Raw genomic sequence first — 14,537 nt, 5'->3', positions numbered from 1 at the left:
TCACAAATTCCAAGTTAGTAAGTTCTGACTTACGAAGTGTCTGTGTGTTTTCTCAACTACGTGTTAGGTTAAAAATAGCACATACATTTTTAAGTTTACTTATTTATTTTGAGAGAGAGAGAGAGAAAGAAAGAGCAGGCAAGTGGGGGAGGAGCAGAGAGAGAAGGAGAGAGAGAGAATCCCAAGCAGGCTGCATGCTGGCAGCACAGAGCCCAGCTCAGGGCTCGATCTCACACTCGACTCAAAAATAGCATGTACTTTATAAATTGATCTGTCATTGAAGAAGTGATAAGCTGACTTCTACAATGGGAGAAGACAGCTCCTGACTTCCTAGTTTTATCAGGGAGGCCACTGGTCTTCTAGATGTCCAGGATCAATGCATAAGCACCAGTGGATGGTCATTGTAATGACTCAGCTCTCATAACACTTACCATAAATTACCTAAGGAGCTAACCAGAAAGAGAATCAGAAAAAGTTCCACTCTCCTATCAGGTCCAAAGAGCCTGATTTGTTCTCCATAGCTTACGTTCAGTCCTATTCCAACGCACATCAGGAAACAGTCTATTCAGTATGGAGGTGTGGTCCAAGACTGCGCCATATCTACTATTCCTTCATTGTTTTGTTCAAGTGGAAAATGACACATTTTCCTTATCAGGTGTTATTTAAAAATCAAGCCATATTTACACGTGTTGATTTTCAAATCTCTTTTACTCTCTTCAGTCCCAAAGGACCGCATTAAAATGGCAATCCTGTGTTAAGCAAATCCACATCTTCCTGCTGCCTTAAGTATGGCGTTCTGCAACTTGCAGACGTTGCCATTAAAGCAATGGCAGTCAAGCATCAAGTCTCCAAGTCCCTTATTAGAAGATGAGTTTTTGCATAGCTGTCCACCGTCCTCATGTATAGTCCCAAATTCTAGAAGACAGTATCACTTCTGGGGTTAAACCAGTACAAAGCCCATCACTTTCTACCTGTCCTGATAGATTAGTTAGGGGAGACCAAGGACATTGGACAGAGAGTCCCTCCTCTCATGCTCTCACCCAGGTGAGTGTAAGTGATACCACCTTGCTGTTGTAATGGTACCTACTGCCCCCGCTGAAGCTCTCACACCACCCAAACAACCCCTGTAGTGTGGCCTCTGGCTGTGTCACCTTCCTTCATACCCTGCACCTAACCTCACATACTCACTCCACCATCTTTGCACCCGGTGGCCCAATGACTTCATCCTTTAACTCAGCCCTTCGTGGTGTGAGATGTCAGCTCTTAGAGCCCTAGGGGGCCTGGCTTGTCAGCCTTGGGGCTTATTCTGTAGAAGCTGTTCTATTTCTCACTTAGGGCTTCTAGTGCCCTCAATTATGAAACGGGAACCATTTGGGTCAGGAGTAGAAAATTGCCAATAGGACAACCTTCAGAAGTGAGGTGACATGCTGAGAAGCATAAAGAATTTGGTGCTAAATGTGCACATAAATGGAGTACCCTGCCCAGGAAAGGTAATTGTTTTTCATTGCAATAACTTGAAAATGGATATTTGGAGACGACCAAGTAGAGGTGCAGGAAGATGAAAATGTATGCTGAGCTGGAAGATTAATGTTTATAAGGTCACAGACACTACAGAAGTGAATTTACAAGTCGACAATCTTACACCTCTTACCAAGAATGTCAGAATTAGGAAAGTTTCACATAAGAGCTCTGAGGCCCTTAATGATGCAGGTCAGAGGCCCTTAATGATACAGAAGAAATAACAACTTTCCAATGTCCATGCTGTGCCTCTTGCCCGCAGGTCAGCAATTGCAGCCGGGCTGCAGGGCTACAACGGCACCCTGGTGGGAATACTCATGGCTGTCTTTTCAGACAAGGGCAACTATTTCTGGTGGCTGTTATTCCCTGTGTCTGCTATGTCCATGACTTGGTAAGTTACACCTGGTTTTCAAAATGCCTTAAAAAAAACATGTATAGGGCCGAGAGAGAATGGGGAGTTAGTGTTCAATGGGTACAGAGTTTCAGTTTTGCAAGATGGAAAATGTTGTATGAATGGACAATGAGGGATGGTTACACAACAATGTGAATGTGCTTAATGCAAGTGAACCGCACCCTTTAAAATGGTTAAAATGGTAAATGTTATTATATATTATATTATATATATAAATATTATATATTATATATATATAAATATGTATGTGTGGGATGGAGCCTAAAGATTTGCATCTCTAACTAGTTGCCTGGTGATGTGGCTGATCCAGGAACTACACTTTGAGAACCACTCTATGTGTTGCTGGTAGAGCCAACCTGTCCAGGAAGTAATTTCTGACCAGTTCTGAAGAACTGGCCGGAGGACGGAAGTTGTCCCCTGCAGTGCTCCCCACACCCTTTCCCATAACCTGGAGCTCTTGACCTTAGTGATGGGCCAACACGGGAGAGCACAAAAGAGGCCCAGAGACCATCTAATCTAATCCAGTCCCCCAGGCTACAGACAAGGAAATGGAGGAGTAGTTCCTTGCCAAAGGTCACCAACTGCTAAAGCTGCTGCCCCCATCCTCCATCCCAATCTTCTTCCTCCAAGCCCACACCACCTTATATCCTCCCTTGGACAATTGTTTCTCTTCTTCAAAAACAGATATAGTAAACACGAAGATGATCTAGAAATTCAAGATGGTGGTCGCCTCTGGTGGGGAGGGAGGGGCATATGATCAAGTGGGTTACACAGGGGGGCTTTAACCGTGTAGATAGTATTTTACTTCATGTCTAAAATACTTCAAAAATATTTCTAAAACCTGGATTTCATAAGTCACTGTGAGAAACCCCAGAATATAATTTTTCAAAACCAAGTAAGCAAAGCATTCATTTTTGACCTTGTGTAAGAATTACTCTCTGACAGGGTTTATTCCACGTGTGTTTATTTTTTTGTTTCGTTTTGGTTTTTCGGTTATCTTCCCCCCACCCCCCCCCATGAAAAGTTTGTTGAAATAGTACTTTAGGGACATATTTGCCCAGGAGACAAAGCCCCTCCATGGTGTAGAGATTCAGCGTCAACTGACTTGTCACATGCACGTTCTTCCATTCTGTTCTGTGGTCGTTGCTGTTGTCATTAGTCCAGTTTTCTCAAGCGCACTGAACTCCTTGTTCTGCAAATGGGACCTCCCCGTCTTCACCCTGCCCTTCAACATGGCGTTGTCAATGTACCTTTCGGCCACGGGACATTACAATCCGTTCTTCCCAGGCAAACTGTTCAAACCTATAACCGAGGTTCCCAATGTCACCTGGACTGACCTCAGTGCCCTGCAGGTAAGGTATACCGTCTTCTCACATTCCTGCCTGGCTCTGGAAGACTCTGTGTCCTCCTGGCTAATTGTTCTTGGGCATCAGAGCCTTATGGAGACTCAGCTCTAGTGTGGCCTTGCTGCCTTCATCTTGCCCTCTGAACCATTTGTCCTGCTCCAAAGCTTTGGGCTCTAAGGATTTGTGTATTATTGTTATTGTAGTATAGTTAACATACAGTGTTATATTAGTTTCAGGTGTACAATATAATGATTCAGCAATTCTATACATTACTCAGTGCTGATCAAGATAAGAGTACTCTTAATTCCTTCCACCTATTTCACCCGTCTCCCCACTCACTTCCCTCTGGTAACCACCATTTTGCTCTCTGTATTTAAGCATCGGGTTTTTTGTTTTTTGGGTTTTTTGTTTTTTGTCTCTTTTTTCTTTGTTCTGGGGTTTGGGGATTTTTTTTAATTTTTTTTTTTTTAATGTTTATATTTGAGAGAGAGACAGAGCATGAGCAGGGAAGGGGCAGAGAGAGAGGGGGGAGACACAGAATCTGAAGTAAGCTCAAGGCTCTGAGCTGTCAGCACAGAGCCTGATGTGGGCCTCAAACTCAGAGACCACGAGATCATGACCTGAGCTGAAGTTGGACACTCAACCAACTGAGCCACCCAGGCACCCCTGTTCTAAGGGTTTTTTTTTAATGTTTATTTATTTATTTTGAAAGAAAGAGAGTGGGGGAGGGGCAGAGAGAGGGAGAGAGAGAGAGAACCCTAAGCAGGCTCCCCACTGTCAGTGCAGAACCCAACATGGGGCTCAAACCCACAAACTGTGAGACCATGATCTGAGCCAAAGTCAAGAGTCAGACACTTAACCAACTGAGCCACCCAGGCACCCCGCTAAGGGGTCTTTTAAATGACTGCTCAAAGCTAACTTTTCCTCCTCTTTTCCCAAAATCCACTCCAGAGTATAGCTCTGTTTCAAAGTCGGAGTCAAAGACTGTTTCAAACTTTGGGTGGGTGTGTTGGGGGCCATCCTTTGAGGCAAGGCCTCCAGCCTGGAGTTAAGGCTTCCATGATCTGGCTCCTCTGATCAAAAGAATTTGTTCCTTCCATTAGATCTCATTACAGAACCTCTCTATTCTGCTTTTTCATTTGGCAGATCTCATAGAATAGGTACAATAATTCATGGTTCTCAAGCTTTGGTAGGCATCAGAATCATTGTTTGTTTCTTTTTTAAATACCAGTACAAGCCCCATCTCAGACTCTCTAAATCCTAATCTCTGGGAATAGAGTCTGGGAGCCTGTATTAACAAGCTTCCCAAATAACGGTGATGTAGGCCAGAGTTTGAGAACTGCTATCATAAGATGTATTCTATGTATCTCTTTACAGATGTGCACAAAGAGAGCACCTTTTTAAAAAATCTGGTTGACCCAGGGGTGCCTGGGTGGCTCAGTTGGTTAAGTATCCGATACTTGATTTTGGCTCACAGTTTGTGAGTTCAACCCCCATATCAAGCTCTGTGTTGACAGCGTGGAGCCTGCTTGGGATTCTCTGTCTCCCTCTTGCTCTGCTCCTCCCCCATTTGTGCTTATGCTCTCTCTCTCTCTCTCTCTTTCTCTCTCTCTCTCTCAAAAATAAACATTAAAAAATAATAATAAAAATAAATTAAAAACCTGGTTAACCCAAATCACATTCCAGCTCTTCCTGTTGGTGTTTATTTAATAACTCTGTTTAAGGTTTCTTGACTATTAAAAACAAGAGAACACTTAAAATCAGAAGAGGGGCGCCTGGGTGGCTCAGTCAGTTGGGCATCCGACTTCAGCTCAGGTCATGATCTCACAGCTTGTGAGTTTGAGCCCCGCATCGGGCTCTGTGCTGACAGCTCAGAGCCTGGAGCCTGCTTTGGATTCTGTGTGTGTCTCTCTCTCTGCTCCTCCCCTGCTCACACTCTGTGTGTGTGTCTCTCTCTCTCAGAAATAAATAAACATTAAAAAACACTTTTTTTTTAATCAGAAGAAAACTACCACCTTTTATGATGTGAAAAAGACTGGCTTTCCCACTATCAGATTATGAAACCCCATTTGCCGTCCTCCTTGCTGAGCTAGCAAAACACGTGAAGAGCTCAGGCAGGCTTTTCTGTACATTCTTGCCCAGAAAATAAATAGGAGCGTTTGGAAATAACCCCAGAAGAAAATCAAATGTTTATTTGAATCCCCTGTGAAAAATATTATAAATAACGTTCAGTAATCTATCTAAAATGTCCCTGTCCAACATAGTAGCCATTATCCCCATGTGGCTATTTTAATTTAAATTTGAAATTCATTACAATTAAATGAAATTAAAAATTCGGTTTCTTAGCCTCACTAGCCACGTTTCAGGTGCTCAGTAGGCACACGTATTGGGCAGCACACATATGGAATATTCCACCTCCGTGGAAGTCCTGCTGGACGGTGCTGATCCGTGGAGGTAAGGGTCTTGCTCTTCTCACTATGAACTACCGCCCCAACATCAGCACCCTTCTTTCCCATCTCACCCAGCTTCCGCCTCCCGGGCTACCCAGGGGATGGTTCTGCTGTCCGGTTCTGAGATGAAAGCCTAAGTAGTCTTTGCCCACATCAAGTTCCCTGCTCTAGAGAAACAGGAAATGATTTCGCGTAGACATGAAGATCCAGTGTGGGCTGGAAATGTTAAGGTCCATCTTAGGATAGACTCAAACTCACAGTATGGTCCCGTGCTCTGAGCAAGGACTGATGCAGCATTTGGAAGCCAGCATTAGTTCCAGCCTAACGCATGAAGGGGGAGGGCAGTTCCCCGTGCCGAGGCAGAGCCCCCTGTGTCAGAGTCACTGCTTCCCCAAGGCCCCTCAGAAGGTATACATGTGACCTAGAGAAGACGGAGGGAGCAAGATGGGAAGGCATCTTTCAGTAAATGGTCTTGGTCACAAAGGAACCTAGTGTGGCTAATTATGCCTATCCTGGACCTACCGAATGTGTTGCTATAAAATGCTATTCACATTTGTTAGCTTAAATCAAACCCTGTCCCTTTCCGAAAACTGCCATTCTGTGAACACATGAGCTGAATTCAGGCCTCGGCCAGAAAGTAGAAATTTGCATGTGTTACATGTAAATTTACATGACATTTACATGTATTTTTGTGGGGTTTTTTTGCACTGACTGGCAGTTGTTGATAACTGGAATAAGCTAAGGATATTCTGGTTTAAATAAATACATGTTCTCATTAACAGCAGAAGTGTCAATAGGGTCCTGATTCATGAACTTGCTGATAATTGCTTCTGAATTATGGATAAGAGAACCCGACTCTGGGTCTCTGGCCTTAACAACCCAATTGCAAGGGAGCAATAGTACTTCTATTGACCACAGTGTGCACTGATGTATTAGGCCTGAGAACCAATGGACAGTTAAAAGCAACACAAGTGTAAGCTGTGAGGCAGTGACTCCACCTGGGAGCTTAGCAGCCAAAGCCACCGTGTCAGTGCCGCAACAGAGCCCCAGAGTGAAGGGGGTTCTAGGAAGGTGTGCTCAGTATGCAGCAGGTATGGGCTGGTGCATCTTTTGGGATAAAGCAAAAGTGTGAGGTTTTTCTGTAAAGAGAGAGAATTTTTAAAAAGGCGGGGGGTGGGGGTAGGGTGATGGTACCTGGGTGGGCAAGTTGGTTGAGCACCCGGCTCTTGATTTCAGCTCAGGTCCTGATCCCGGGGTCATGGGTTTGGCTGGAGCCCCACGTGAGGCTCCGTGCTGAGCGTGGAGCCTGCTTAAGATTCTCTCTTCCTCCCTCTGCCCCTCTCCCCACTTGCACACACTCTCTCTCTCTAAAATTAAAAAAAAATTTTTTAATTAAAAAAATAAAAAAATTAGCCACACTGATCTCAAAAGACAAGATAAGCCCACTCTACCATTGCCTTGTATGTGTTTGTAGGTGTCTGTTCAGCTGTTTTAATGACCTCCTTCTCTAAATGGCTTTGCAGCTGTTGAAATCCCTGCCCGTGGGTGTCGGTCAGATCTACGGCTGCGATAACCCGTGGTCGGGGGGCATTTTCCTGGGCGCCATTCTGCTCTCCTCCCCGCTCATGTGCCTGCACGCTGCCATCGGGTCGCTGCTGGGGATAGCGGCAGGTAAGCCTGAGACGGGCAATGGGATATCGAGTACCTCCTCCGCTGCATGCACCACCCCCCCCCCGGCGTCTTCCATGCTCCAGACCTTTCTTGAGAGCTCTGCTTTCAAGAACTCCCTTGGTGCCTCCCCCACCCCTAACCTCCTTCCAGAGCATGCTGCCTTTTGTCCACAGCTGTGACTCCTTCTGTCTTACCTAACAGGACTCAGTCTTTCAGCGCCATTTGAGAACATCTACTTTGGACTCTGGGGTTTCAACAGCTCTCTGGCCTGCATTGCAATGGGAGGGATGTTCATGGCACTGACCTGGCAAACCCACCTGCTGGCTCTTGCCTGCGGTGAGTATACTGTACCTCGGGGGGAGGCTCGCTCATAACCATGGTATCAGCCCAAACAGTAAGATATGACTGTGTGAGGAACTGGGGCAAGGGTTCCAGTTTGGGCCCCGGCTCTCTGCATGTGTGAGCAGGGCAGGTGGCTTCCTCTCTCTGGGAGGATTAAGCCCTGCTGGGCCTGCCTCATGGGTTATCGTGAGGACAGGAGAGCCTGTTGAGCCATATTAAACATTTGCCTTATGTATATGTTGGGGGATAGAAACTTGACTCGTCCTATGTTCTTCACACTAGTCGTTGACCCAAGAAACAGTAATAAAATGAGTCAAGCTAAACACAGAGCCATCTCTCCTGGTGAGTCAGGCAGGACTACATGTGGCCCTTTGAGAATCACAGGAACCAGCTGTTCTCACACTTCGGGGAGTGTCAGGATCACCTGGAAGGCTTGTTAAAACACAGATGGCTGCCCCCCTTCCCCAGTCCCTGATTTGTCGTTAGAGGTGGGGAAAGAGTTGGTGTCTCTAACAAGGGCCAGGTGGCACTGATGCTATTCCTCCGGGGACCACATTTTCAGACCCTCTGTATTCATCCGTTCGGACCCCCATATTCCAGCCAGACTCCTCCTGTCAGAGCCAGATGGTTCTGGAGATCCCCACACCTTCCTTCTCATTTTACTACTAGGGTTCTGAGGCCAGAGAGGTGAAGTGATGTGCTGAAGGGCATCCAGTCAATTAGGGTAAATTCAAGCCCGGAATCTACATTCGGTAACAACTTCTGTAATTCCCCTACCCTACTCTGTTCCCAGTGGCAGCATTCAGGCCTTTAAGAGAACACACCTCAAGTGATAGAGATTTGAAAAGCTAACGGATTTCTCAGGCCCTTGTAAAGCGGAGACATATTCACCCAGAGCCTCTGGCATCCCTAATTCAATACGAAGTAAAAAGTAAGATAATGTATTAGAGTGCAGGGATACTGGGGTATCCCTGGGTGATACTGGGGAAGGGTGGAATGTGCATAAATTATCTGTAATCTAATGGAAATACTTGTGTAGAGTCAGTTTATCACCAGATTAATCAATCCAAGTTACCTACACCGCTATTAAAATGGTGGACCACATACACACACACGATGGAATACTACTCAGCCATAAAAAGGATGAAATCTTGCCACTTGCAACAACATGGGTAGACCTTGAGGGCATTATGCTAAATGAAACAAGTCAGAGAAAGACAAATATCATATGATGTCACTTACAGGTGGAATCTAAAAACACAAAACAAAGCAAAACCCAGACCCATAAGTACAGAGAACAGATTGGTGGTTGCCAGAGAGGAGGTGGATTAGGAGCATAAATGGATAAAGGGAAGTACAAACTTCTAGTTATAAAATAAATAAGTCATGGGGGGTGTAATATACAACATGAGGAATCTAGTCAATAATATTGTATTAACTTTGTGCGGTGATGGACGGTGACTTTACTGAGGTGAGCATCTCATGATGTATGCAAAGATGGAAACACTATGTTATACACCTGAAACTAATATAATATTGTATGTCAATGATACCCCAATTAAAAAAAATAAGATAATAAAATAAAAGGGTAGACCACATGTCAGGCAGAGAATTTAGAATGGATTCCTGTACTGGGCAGGAAGCAGGACCAAGGATTTCTAAGGCCTCACTCAATTTTAATTTTCTGATGCTGTAGTGAAGTTAAAAAATCTCAGATTGTTGTGGTGTTGCCACTTTACATGTTATTTTGCCAATTTCCTTATAGTACACAGCTGTTTCACCAACTAGTCCTGTCAAACTTTTTGCTCATTTTCCCATATTTGTTCATAAGCTTAGGGCAAAGGAGAAAACTGGTTACGTGTCACCTGAGGTAGGCCAGGTTAGAAGCTTTACTATGAGATTCTTTGAGATTTCAAATCTTTTTTTTTAAGTTTATTTTTGAGAGAGAGAGAGAGAGAGAGAGAGAGAGAATCCCAAGCAAGTTCCACGCTGTCAGCACTGAGCCCATCATGGGCCTCGATCCCACAAACGATGAGATCGTGACCTGAGCCGAAACCAAGAGTCCGACACTTCACCGACTGAGCCAGGCGCCCTGAGATTTCAAGTCTTTATTCAAGGGGCTTACATTTATGTTTCTGTGTGGGCGGTGATAGAAAATACATATTAAACACTCATGAAACCCACGTGGCCATGGCCGGATATGATGTATCTGAACTTCCTCCCAGATAGTACTGGGAAGACCAAGGGGGTTAGCAACTTTAGATCCAGAAATTCCTGTGCGCAGAGTGTTATGGTCAAGGGCAGAAGCCAGGTGGGTGAGAGCAAGCCCACTGGAGACCATATGATATCTGTGACAGAACAAGGACACATCTGCAGTACCAGATTCCCTGGGGGCACATGACAGTGCAGAATCATCAAGAAGCACCTCCTAGGCGCACCTGAGTGGCTCAATTTGTTAAGTGCCCCACTTTGTCTCAGGTCATGATCTCACGGTTCATGGGTTTGAGCCCTGCGTCGGGCTCTGTGCTGACAGCTCAGAGCCTGGAGCCTGCTTTGGATTCTGTCTCTCCCTCTCTCTCTGCCCCTTCTCTGTTCTCACTGTGTCTCTCTCTCTCAAAAATAAACATTAAAAATAAATTTTAAAAAAATTAAAAAAAAAAAAAGAAGCACCTCCTAGACACAGTGGCTTTTCTGTATGTCCTAAAATTGAGAGAAGGAAGTCCTGTTGGTAGAGGCAATCTGACTGGATGGTCGGGGCCAGCATGGGGACAGCCTGAGTACATCCTTCAAGATCAAGCAGAAACTGTTTTGGTCACACGAGTTGTTGCTGAGATCTTGACAGACTGTGGAAAGGGATGAGGCCAAGATGTTAGCAGATGGGTTTCCTCAAAGCAGGAATATCTTCATTATTTTCTTGACTAGAGAAGTAAAGTAGTATGGGCTTATGGTACCAAAAAAAAAAAAAATTGATAAATACAGAAGAGTATAAAGCAGAGTGTAAAAAGACTCCCTCCTGCTCCCTCAGTGTAACTTTTTTGCCTCCCTCTTATAAGGACCTCGGGTTATGTTGGGTCCACTTGGATAACCCACACTCATCTCCCGGTCTCAAGATCATTAACCTAATCACAGCTGCAAAGCTCCTTTTGACAGATAAGGTAACATATTCACGGGTTCTGGGGATTAGAGTGTGAACGTATTTGGGGGCCGTGACTGTGCCTATCACGCCTACCTTCCTTCGGATAGGTCAGATTTTCTTTAATGGCGTAGCATAATGGATGAGGCAACGTACTGAATTAGTTGAGAACCCAGACCCTCTGCCACATCCTAGCTCTGCCAAGTTTAACTTCAGTAGATGCCACGTTCAATAGATGCCCTCCCCCAGGGGCCATCCCGCTTTCCCCTGCCACCAGTGGTGTGTGAGAGGGCACGTTTCATCCACACTAGGTACTGGCCATCCTTTCCCTCTTTGGACATAAAGTTTTGAGGCAGACCTCCAGCCCCCTCCTGTAAGGTAAATCTCACATGGAAAACGTAACAGCAAGTTCCAGCTTGCCCACGTCACCCTGACCCTGCCAAACCAAAGACCGACTCGGCCAGCCAAAGTAAATAAAGAACGAACATTCATTGCAGAGTTGCTCTTTCATTAGATCACATGGCCTTATCAGCAAGAGGACCCGGGAAGCTCTGACAGGGCCCGGCACTGCTGCCTTCCCTGCCTCGACACCGGAAGCTGCCCACCAAGGAATTCCTCGGTCTTGTTATTTTATCAGTGCAAACTGTAAACACATTTCGTCTCCTTTTAATGCTTGGCTTGTCACAGTAGGACTTGTACACGGTGGCCTGTGGGGACGGACATTGCCGGCCCTTCAGCTCTCGGGGCCTCTCCTCTCCCTCTGCTGCCCAGAGCTCTGTCAGAGTCATCACCTACAAACTGTGGTGTGCAGAATGTCACCTCTACCGTAAGGCTTTCCCAGTCTGATTCAGCAAATCTTAATTGATGGGCAGTTACTGTTATGCAGTCTGACTCTCTTACTATGGGGAGAAAAGTGACTTGTAATTGGAGAGCACCTGGAAACCGCGTAACAGTAAGAAACCAGAGCAATGCCTTCCAAATGTAATAAGTATCAAATGGAGAGAAGTGGCAATGAGTCTCAGGTGCTCAGGGGACATCTCCTAGAAGAGCCGGCACCCAAGGGAGCAAGGACAGAATGTTCCGGTACTTGCTCAAGGGCCGGTGAATATTTGTTGAATGAGTGAGTGAGTGAATGAATGAATGAAATAGAAAAAAAAAGAATGAAATTCTCAAAACCCAACAAAAAAGCTCTTCCAACCCAAGCTGTTGCTGGCTTCTGCTCAGATCAGTATCTCACCCCCCAGGGACAGGGATGGGTTTGAGAGCTGCTCTTTGTGGAAATACAGGATTGCATGTGAGATCCGTCTCCTCCCTGTAAAGAGCATCTTCAAGTTGCCCTTTGACAAATGATAAAACCAGATTCCGAAGTTCAGGGATTTGTTGTACAAATAAATGGCAGAGCTGGGGTTTGAAGCTTGTCTTTCCAAGACACGCCTTTCCCGCTAGCTGGAGACAATTCAGATGTTGAAAGACATACTGTTGAACAAAAATACCAGGACAAAAAGACCAAAGATTGATAAAAGGTTGGAAGTCTGTGGTAAAGTAAATGAGGGAGGGAGTCCCTCCGCCCCCACTTCCTGCCCCGCCCCATGGTGGCTGTGTGATTTCTCCTGCTTTGGGGCAGTAGATGGTGGGTGTGCCTACCGGTGAGTGCTGCTGGGCAGGTGGCTGTGTGGCCAGCTTATGAAGGTCATTCTGCAGCCTGCCTTGGTGAAACCCGAGGGCTTCCCTGAGCCTTCTTGAGCCCCCCCCCCTTCAACTGATGATTAGCTACTTGAGAGCTTTGTTTTTGTTGTTTCACATTGAAGGTCACAGATATACTCAAACTGCTACTTTAAGATTTGCGCTTGCTCAGAGTAAATAAAAACGTAGCATGTTAGTTCATTAGCCCGTATGCCGATCTTAATGGTATTTGGAAAAATGTTATGGGGAGAAATCCCAAGTTTGTGTTCCGTTTCTACTGATCTCTGAGTTAGCATCTGTTTTTTTATACCACAAGTGTTTCTAACTGTGAATTCTAACCAATACGAGAATCCTTGTGATCGTACAGAAACCGTGCTATCCGAAGAAACATTCATACTTTTCATTTTAGTCCAACCATGCTCAGATAAAATAACAGGGAAGTTTATTGGCCGTGGAAAGCCTTTTCCTTAAGGATCAGCAGTAACATGAACCAAATAGTAATCACAGAAAAGCTACCTTTACTGAGTACTTCTTTTTAAATTTTTTTTAATGTTTATTTATTTTTGAGAGACAGAGCATGAGCGGGGGAGGGGCAGAGAGAGAGGGAGACAGAATGTGAAGCAGCCTCCAGAATCTGAGCTGTCACAAGAGCCTGATGTGGGGCTCAAATCCATGGACCTCGAGATCATGACCTGAGCCAAAGTCAGGCGCTTAACCGACAGAGCCACGCAGGCACCCCTACTGAGTGCTTCGTACTGCATGCTAAACCCAAGTATTACCTGCTTTCGTGTCACACCAACCCCGTGAGAAAGGAATTCCTATCCCCTCTATTGTGCAGGTGAGAAAGTGAAGGCTTAGAATGGAGGCCACCAAGCTCCTAAGTGGTGGAGTCTGGGTTTGAACCCAGAGCTGCCGACTCTAAGCTCATAATTATAACCAGGGTGCTGGGCTGGCTGGAAAAACACGGAAGTTTCCTTTCCAGGGGATTTATACCAGAAGGCAGTCTTCCCTGTAATGAGAAGTGCACCTACTAAGTGCTGTTGTTCCCCTTTGTTTGTAGCCCTGTTCACTGCCTACCTTGGAGTCAGCCTGTCACACGTGATGGCTGTGGTGAGTTTGCTTTAATCTTGCATTGTCGTAACATGATTGATCAGTTTCTGATGATATGGAAACCCTCCCAAGGTCCCCCTGGGTGGTGTCCCATGCAGGATCCATGGCTGTGATAGCCACTACTTTCTCATCTCCTGGACCTGCCTGTCCCCCCTCACCTTGTAGCTTCTTCGTGAATTATAATCCAAACTACAATCACCAGGCTTGCTAAAAATATCAGATTGATAATTTAAAGAAGTGAAACTTAGGCTGTATAACATATTTATCAAGTTCGTATTCTAACTCTGAGTGTCAGGGAATTGACCTTAGAATATCTTCTACTTGAACAGAAAGCCAAGACCATGTGGTGGTTGAGAAATCAGGAAAGAGAGAAAAATATAATTGGCTAATGACCCAGATGGTGCTGGTTTTTGTTTTGGGTCAAGCCATTAGTTTTTCATACCCCTTGTCTTTTTTTTTTTTTTTTAATTTTATGTTAGAATGAGAGAGAGCGAGAGAGAGAGCAGGGGAAGGGCATAGAGAGAGGGAGAGAGAATCCCAACTCAGGGCTCAATCCCATGACCTGAGCCGAAATCAAGACTTGGATGCTTAACCGACTGAGCCACCCAGGTGCCCCACACCTTGTCCTTTTTTAAATCTCCATCAGTCGTAAGACTTATTCAGACTCACATCCTGGCTTAAGTATTTAAAAAATTTTTTTGATGTTTTATTTATTTTTGAGAGAGAGAGAGAGACCAAGCCCGTGGGCAAGTGAGGGGCAGAGAAAGAGGGAGTCACAGAATCCAAAGCAGACTCCAGGCTCTGAGCTGTCAGCAAAAAGCCTGACGCAGGGCCCAAACTCGTGAACCGTGAGATCATGACCTGAGCAGAAG

General features: G+C 45.3%; 1 protein-coding gene across 3 annotated transcripts in view; it reads left to right on the top strand.

Moving 5' to 3' along the window:
• The window catches only part of SLC14A1 (solute carrier family 14 member 1 (Kidd blood group)), a 51,323-nt gene that overhangs the window by 35,616 nt on the left and 1,170 nt on the right, over positions 1–14,537 (top strand). For all 3 annotated transcript variants that reach the window (XM_047086251.1, XM_047086250.1, XM_047086249.1), the window contains 5 exons: positions 1,781–1,909; positions 3,090–3,282; positions 7,250–7,397; positions 7,599–7,733; positions 13,616–13,665. In XM_047086251.1, the coding sequence (XP_046942207.1) occupies positions 1,781–1,909; positions 3,090–3,282; positions 7,250–7,397; positions 7,599–7,733; positions 13,616–13,665 (655 nt within the window). The remainder of the gene's footprint in view (positions 1–1,780; positions 1,910–3,089; positions 3,283–7,249; positions 7,398–7,598; positions 7,734–13,615; positions 13,666–14,537) is intronic.

This window comes from Lynx rufus, unplaced genomic scaffold (genome assembly GCF_022079265.1).
Source record: "Lynx rufus isolate CCGP_SWC_20201006 ecotype Redwood Valley unplaced genomic scaffold, mLynRuf1.p SCAF_20, whole genome shotgun sequence".
Taxonomy (NCBI): domain Eukaryota; kingdom Metazoa; phylum Chordata; class Mammalia; order Carnivora; family Felidae; genus Lynx; species Lynx rufus.
The sequence above is the reverse complement of the archived record's forward strand: the minus strand, read 5'-3'. Positions and strand labels throughout refer to the sequence as shown.